Genomic DNA, 7,791 nt, shown 5'->3' on the forward strand with positions numbered 1-7,791 from the left:
GTTCTCTGAATGCAGCTATTATGTCAAGTGACAAATGTGCTGCTTCTGAGGCTCCCTGCATTGGTACATTGGGTCCAAGTTGCCAGCTGAGATGCTGAGAAAAGACCCCAAGGAGGAGTCAGTCTTACAGACTCCCGTCCTTGGCAGGACGAGAGAGTTGTGTCCCCGCCCTAGGGCCGATAGGTGAGACCCCAAAACAACTCAGAGCCCGTCTATGACTTATTCCTCCAACAAACATTTGTTAAGAAAGGTCATGGATCTTGAAGGAAGAATTGGATCCGAAATCTGGCTTAAAGAAATCACAATCTAACTGCTGGGGGGTGGGTGGGACATGAAGCAGATGCTAAAATTACACTGAGACGGGGAGAAAGGCGCGCTGCCTTAGTCATTCAGGCCACTATAGCAGAATATCATAGAGCAGTTCTGGAGGCTGGAAATCCAAGATCAAGGCGCCAGCAGCTTCAGCGTCTGGTGAGCACCTGCTTCCCGGTTCACAGACAGCTGCCTTCTTGCTGTGTCCCCACACGTTGGAAGGGGCGAGGGCACTCTCTGGGGTCTCTTTCATAAGGGCACTAATCCCATTCAGGAGGGCTCTACCCTCATGACCTCATTGCCTCCAGAGACTGCACCCCCCAATAACAACCTAGTAATGGGGACTGGATTTCAACATATGAACTTGGGGGAGACACCAACAGTCAGCCTACAGCAGGTACAGTATTCAGGCCGTGGCTAAATAATACGAAGTATTTTCATAGCTAGAAAGAGGCATCAGGGGCATTAAGCAGCACGAGTGAAGGCTTGCCTTACTTTGCGAATAGCTTGAACCAGCCATAGTTTATTTCACGTACAGCAAACTACACAGATCTTAAGTATGCATCTTGATGAAGTTTTGCATTTATGTATACACATACACCCATGTAATCACCACCCAAGTCAAGATACAGAACATTTCCAGTGCCCAGGCAATCTCCCTGTGCCATCTGCTGACCTATAACCTTCCCCCAGTTAACCACGATTATGATACCAACCACCATAGATTAGTTTTGTCACTGGCCTTTATTTGAAGGGACGCCTACAGTCCATGTTCTGTGTGTCCTGTTTCTTAGGCGCTATTACATCCGTATTGTCCTTACTTTTTGCCAGCAGCAGTAGCTCATTCTTCTTCATTGCTGTGTAGTATTCGATTGCATGACCATGCCACAGGCTGTTTGTATCTACTCTATGTTCATGAACATTTGGATTGCTTTCAGCTTTTGTCTATTATAAGTAGCACTGCCACAGACTTCTTGTACATCAGTACTCACTTCTCTTCAAAAGCTGCTGTGTGGCTGCATTTTGGAGCAGTGGTTCTCAACCAGGGGTGATTTTGCCCCCAGGGGATGTTTAGCGATGTCTGGCGACATTTTTGATGATCACAACTTGGGTGCAGGAGAGGTGTGTGCTGCCGGCATCAAGTGGGTAGAGACAAAGGATGCAGCTAAACACAGCCTACAGTGCACAGGACGACTCCCCACCAGAGGGAACTGTCCGGCTCAAAATGTCAATAAAAGCAGAACTAGGCTTCAGTCCATTGTCAGAGTTCTAATCTGCTGCACTCAGGTTGTGTCCAGTAGGCCTTGGGGAGTCACAGATGGTTCTAGAATGTGAGGTTTCCATCCAGGGGGGAGATTTCAGAACAGACACCACCTGGCATCCAGCATTAGGTGCCATCAGCCTGGCGGACGGTGCCCGGCGTCCGGGGGCTGACCACCCACTGCAGCGCACCCTGCACGTCCCGGTTCCGCAGCGTGTAGATGGCCGGGTAGAGCAGGGGCGTGAGGTTGATGTAGACGAGCGAGACCAGCTTGTCCTCCTCCAGGGAGCGGCTGCTCAGGGGCCTGGCGTACATGGCCATGGCGCAGCCATAGTGGAGCACAGCCACGGTGAGGTGCGACGCCACAGTGTTGAAGGCCTTGCGGCGGCCAGCAGCACCCCCAAGCCCGAGGATGACCACCAGCACCCGGGTGTAGGACAGCAGGATCAGGGCCAGGGGCAGCACCAGCAGCAGCAGGCAGGCTGCCAGCAGTACCCACTCCTGCAGGTCCCGGTTCCCACAGGCCAGCACCAACACAGCCGGGAGGTCACAGAAGACGTGGTTGACCAAGCCCCCGTGGCAGAAGGGCAGCTGGAATACAGCTGCGGTGAGGCCGAGGGCCAGGAGAGAGCCCCCTCCACAGCAGGAGGCTAGAAGGCCCCAGCAGAGCCCCGAGGTCATGAGCTGAGGGTAGTAGAGGGGGCGGCAGATGGCCCAGTAGCGGTCCAGGGCCATGGCGGCCAGCAGCAGGCACTCTGAGCCTCCCAGGGCCACAAAGAGGCCCATCTGGGCCGCACAGGTGGAGGGGACCACTGCCTGGCCCCCGGGAGGCAGGAGGAAGCCAGACAGCATGCGCGGAGTCAGCACCAGCGTGTAGGCCACCTCCACGGCAGACAAAGCCCCCAGAAAGAAGTACATCGGAGTGTGCAGGGTGGCGTCCAGGACGGCCAGGCCCAGGATGAGCAGGTTTCCTGCCAGCGTGGCCAGATAGAACGGCAGGAGGAGGGCAAAGAGCAGCACCCGTAGCCCCTGGGGCCACCCGGAGAAACCCAGGATTACGAACTGCTGGGGGGTGGTCCAGTTCGACACAGGCCAGTGGCTCATGTTGGGACCTGGGGGAGGAGGACGGACGTGCAGGCTGCAGACAGCAGTGTGTACTTGGCCTCTCCTGGGCTGGGAACCCTACGCCCAGCCTTCTCTGGCCCACCCATTGCTTCCCCCACCCCCTCCCCAGGGATTCAGTGCTTTCTCCCCAATCCAGGATTTTCCACCCCTCATTTCCTCCTGCCCAATGTCCTCCAGGAATTCAAGCAACCAGAACCACTGTCCAGCCTCCCTTCTGGCCTCCTGTGCCCTGTGCACTTCCAGGCACCCGTGTGTCTCTTTCACACCTGCCATACCTGTCCACCTGCCCTGCTCTTCTAGCCCCAGGCCTCCCAGGTTCCAGTCTCCAGTGATGGAGATAAGGGGCTGAATTCTGGAACGGATGACGACTGAAGGGGTCCCTGTTCTACTGACCAACCTTGAGCAGCATTAGAACCTCCGGTTTCCAGGGGCCCACCTTCCTCCCTTGCACTCACCACCCCTGGGGAAGGTCACACCTCCCAACTCTGCTGACAGACATGGGTACCCCTCTCCTACCTGCCCTAGCCTTTGTTTCCTGTTGTATTTATGTTTTCCACTTCGTCCTCTTGGCTGGATTCAGGACAAACCCATGGTAATCCTGGGCCTCTTGTTTCTGACTCAGTTACAGGAGAAAAAAACGACCAGGGAAGACGGCCCACCCCCTCCGTGGTATGATCACCAAGAGCCTTCCTGAGTGGCAGCAGCCACTCCACGACTTAACCTCCGACGTGAGCCCTGAATCTATCTCAAGCCCTGATCCCTTCTCTTAGCTGCAGACCCCAAGCATTTCCACCAAGACTTCCAATTCACCAGTCCTGAACTAAATGCATCATTTCAAACCCAAACTTTCCCTTCTTCTGAGGGAAGAGCTGGTCCCGGGCCAGAGCTGGAAACCAGGAAGTCACGGTAGGTGAATTTCCACTCCTGCTCCTTCAAGTACAACTGGGCACCACGTCCCGCCGGGAACTCCTCCGGCCTCCAGAGGCTCTCTTCTCTCAAGATGCTCATTTTCTCTTTCCTGAATGATAAAAACAGATCCTACCTGGCCCTCCTGCTCCTAACTGCTTCCTGCAATCCCTTTTTCATTCTACCAGTGGGAATGAGCCTTCTAAACGATGGATAGCAGTGCTTTGCCTAACCCTCCCTTCTTTACCTTCACGCTTAAGGCCAGAGTACTCAGCACAGTGCAGTGGTCCTTCTGCCCTTCACAGCTTCACGTCCAGCTCGTCCTGGGACCCCCTAAAGTCTCCACATTGTCTACCCAAAAAGATGGGAAGTTCTGTTCTTCCTCTAAGGCTGAACTCACAAGCTACATCCTGGTTGAAGACTCCTGTCCCTCAGGCAGGTTTGGTGTCATCCACAGTTGTTATGGCAACGCCACTAACTTCAGCCTCCTGGAATCAAAGATGCGAGTTGTATTTGTCGTTTGCTGAATTATTGTAAGTGAAAGAGTTAGCTACTCAATCCTCGTTTCTCCCAAATGTATGCCTCCTCTCTGTGCCCCTATTACGTACCTAACCTGGGCTTCTGGCCCTGGAACCTCAGAGAATCAGAGCCCCACCCAATCACCCCAACTTCTGTGGGCTCCTCCCCGAAAATGTTCTTCAGCATCTGCCATCAGTGTTGCTGCCAATCTCAGATGGGGTACCTGCAGTCAATCATCGTCAGGGTCAATGCCCCCTCCCCCACAAAAAAACCCTATTAGACCATGTCCATCTCTCATCAAAGGAGATGCCATCATCTTCATCCCAGCCATCAAAGGTCAATTATCCTTAATTTACTCAGCAAGAGACACATTCTTCTCCCTCTCTTCTCTCACCACACACCCCAATCCTTAAAACTTCACTCTCGGAGAGAGTTTTTCACCTTCGGAAGCACCAGCAGCCTCCGCGACCCCAGAAAACCGTTCAAATGATAGATGGAAATGATGTGTGACGAGTGCCTTGCCCAGCACCTGCTGCTTCCAGAAGTGTTTGTTACCCAGTGAGAAATACCAATCGCAGAACCAGAGAGAGGAGAGGAAACGCGGGGACCAGCGCGGCGGCACACGCCCCACGGGGATCAGCACATCTCCCACCTGCTCTGATTCCAAGACCCGGAATGCCAGCAAGCTGGGGCCTCTCTTCCCCAACCCCTCGCCAGAGCTCTTCCTCCACAGTCTCCTGGGAGATTGTCCACAGACACCGACACTGCCTTGCTCTTCGTTGGCAACGCCCCCATCATTCCCTCTGAGCGGCACCGAGACCACCACCACTGCCGCCGCTATGGCTGCTAGTGGTCGAGCCCTCGTGCCGGGCAGGCCGTGTCCTCAGCACTCCGCATGCGCAGTATCATTTAACCATTGCGAGACCGCTATGAAATCGTAGGCATCTTCATCGTTATTAATTTACAGGTGAGGACCTGAGGCTCAGAGACTGACCTGCTGAAGGGATCACACAGCATCCCCCTGAATCAGGATCTGGCTGTTTCAAAGTCTGTGCTCTTAAGTAGGGAGCCTGCTCCTCTCATGTCTCTCTCATCTGTTGGTCCTCCCCCTAAATGAGGGAAATAGAGAGGGACTGGAGGAGAGAGGAAGCAGCAGACTCTGAAGCAAAGAGGCAGAAGCAGAATGAATTACACGACCCAAAACGGGCAGGACTGCACCTGCTGAGGGCGGCAGACCGGTCAGCAGTGAAGACACGTGCTATTCAGCAGAGGGTCCCCAACCTAGGTGGTTCACCAGGGTCTGGGCTGACAGAGAGAGATGGAGAGAGACAGATGGAGAGACAGGGACAGAAAAAGAGAGAGAGAAATACAAAGGCAGACAGACAAAGAGACGAGAGGAGAGACAGAGAGAGAGGTGCAGACACACAGAGAGACTGGAAGGGACAGAGACAGGGAGAAACAGAGAATCTCCTACGTGCCCCCAGCCTTCTGGGACCTCAGGCTCCCTCCTCGCAGGATCCCCTCTCTACTGCAAACGTGGGTTTCAGCTGGTGGATTCCAGCATGGGCTGTGCACACAGCCCCGCTGCCCACACCCGCAAGGCGCCATCTTCCATGGCGTCCCTGCAGGGAAAAGATCAGAATGTGGAAATTCATTTCAAAAAGATACCAGCCCCCAAATCCCAGCTGAATTAAATCCTTAGCTCCTCAGTTGACTGGGTGCATTGCCCACCCTCCTATACCAGAGGGAGTGAGCCCGAGCAATGACTCCTGAGAGAGGGAGAGATCCAGTCTGCATTGAGAAGGTGGCCTGAATTCTGGTTGGAACAAATGCCAGTTCCAACTGTCACAATACGAACCCACTGGACGTTTCTGGCCTCACCCTCCACTGTCTTCCGCCCCACTCCTTACTTGTGAGCCACAGAGCAACCTGCACCAGCCCCAGCCACTCCTTCCTCCTTGACCTCACACATCCTTCTCCATGTCAGATGTCCCTTCCCCATCTGGAAATCTACTCATTCCTCAAGGCCAAGATCAAACATCAGCTCCTCTATGAATAAAAATAAGAACGTAGCGGCATAGACTATAGAGAGGTTTGGTAGGAGCCGGGAGCCAACAGACTCCACTCATTTTCCCTCTTCTCCCATCATCTTCCAACTTCTGTTCCCAGGGACTCTCAATAAGAAAAGAGGCACTTAATAGGTTTCCCAGGGCCCACTTAAGGGTCTGGTTGAGCCAAAGCCCCAGGGGCTCATTAGTGATCTTCTCCCCTTGCTGTGGTGCCAAATTGCTTGATGGTCTCAGAAGGCTGGAGTCTGGAGAGGGACTTGAGACCCTGAACTGGGGCATCCTGGGAGAGTCTGAAACCTCTGGGCCAAGGAGACAGGAAGCCACCTCCTTGAAGTGATAAAGAGACTGTCTGCAGCAAGAGCTGGGGGTAAACCTGAACCCGGGGGAATGAATAGTCCAAAGCAGGTTGGCAGACAGCTCCCTGGAGAGGAGAGGAAAGTTCCTGCTCTCCACATTTCCCCAAAGTTTGAACTAAGGGGTGGCCAGGAGACTGAAGATCTCAGAATGGATTGACTGGTATAGTTGACAGCGGTAGACATCCTCATCACCACCACCACCACCACCACCACCACCACCACCACCACCACCACCATCATCATCATCACATGTTCAGCATCTTAAGTGCTGGGCAACAAACCCAACAACACAGATTTCTTGTGTTCTCGTTGCCCCTTTGCAGAGAAAATCATAGCATTGCAGAATATATGGTTTCATATCCTGCTGTTCCCATTTAATATTGAATTGTACACATTTTCCATGTTGCTACATATTCTTCTAAACTGTCTACTTTAAGTGTTAATTTAAAAAAAAAATACAAAATACCTGGCTCAAATTTCAGAGGGTATAAAAGTATAGTCACAAAAATACCGATCCATTCAATCCTCACAATAAAGGTGTGAGGATTATTATCACTATTAAAGCCTAAAGATGTGGAGTCGCTTTCCCGTGCTTGCCCAGTGACAGAGCAGGGAAGCAGGATGTGCACTTAGGTGTGTGTCTGTGCTTTTAACTACTCCACCGTGCAGTCTCCGACCATCCCGCACACCTCAGCGCGACCAAGAGTGTCCTTGTCTTTTATCACGTTGTATCACGTGCCATTTTATGTTCTTGCCATCATTTATTTAACAAGTTCCTGTTGAAGGACATTTAGATTATTTCTGATCTCTGGCTATTACAAATGATATTGCAGTAAATACCCTCATCCATACAGTATTTGGCGTACAGGGAGTTAATAGGTCAAAGGACCTGTGCATTTTAATTTTCCTAGTTATTTTCTTAGTAATAGCCACTCTCTTCTCCATAGCTATTGTAGCATGCTGTGGATATATATCTGGAATATACGAGAGCATACCTTCACAGTGCTAGCAGACTGTTTTGTCATAGATAGTTTGATAGAAATACAGTGTCTTGGTATAAGTTTAATTTTGTTCCTCTCTATGAGTGGTTGACCTTTTCATATTTTAAAAAGACACTTGTATTTTTTGCTCTGATTATTCACATTCTTTTTTTTTTCTAAATGGGAAAAGCCTTTGGCTCTTTGTCTTATTGATTATAAATGGTTTTCAACGTACATATCAAAGGAATTAAACTTTGTATAGA

The 7,791-nt window shown here is 51.8% G+C and overlaps 1 protein-coding gene across 1 annotated transcript; it reads right to left on the reverse strand.

Moving 5' to 3' along the window:
• Nucleotides 1-1,699: 1,699 nt before the first annotated feature.
• Nucleotides 1,700-2,677, reverse strand: LOC105077720 (olfactory receptor 10AC1-like). Its single transcript, XM_010966160.1, has one exon. It carries the CDS (start codon nt 2,675-2,677, stop codon nt 1,700-1,702), a length of 978 nt encoding a protein of 325 aa, XP_010964462.1.
• Nucleotides 2,678-7,791: the final 5,114 nt, after the last annotated feature.

This window comes from Camelus bactrianus, chromosome 18 (assembly GCF_048773025.1).
Source record: "Camelus bactrianus isolate YW-2024 breed Bactrian camel chromosome 18, ASM4877302v1, whole genome shotgun sequence".
Taxonomy (NCBI): domain Eukaryota; kingdom Metazoa; phylum Chordata; class Mammalia; order Artiodactyla; family Camelidae; genus Camelus; species Camelus bactrianus.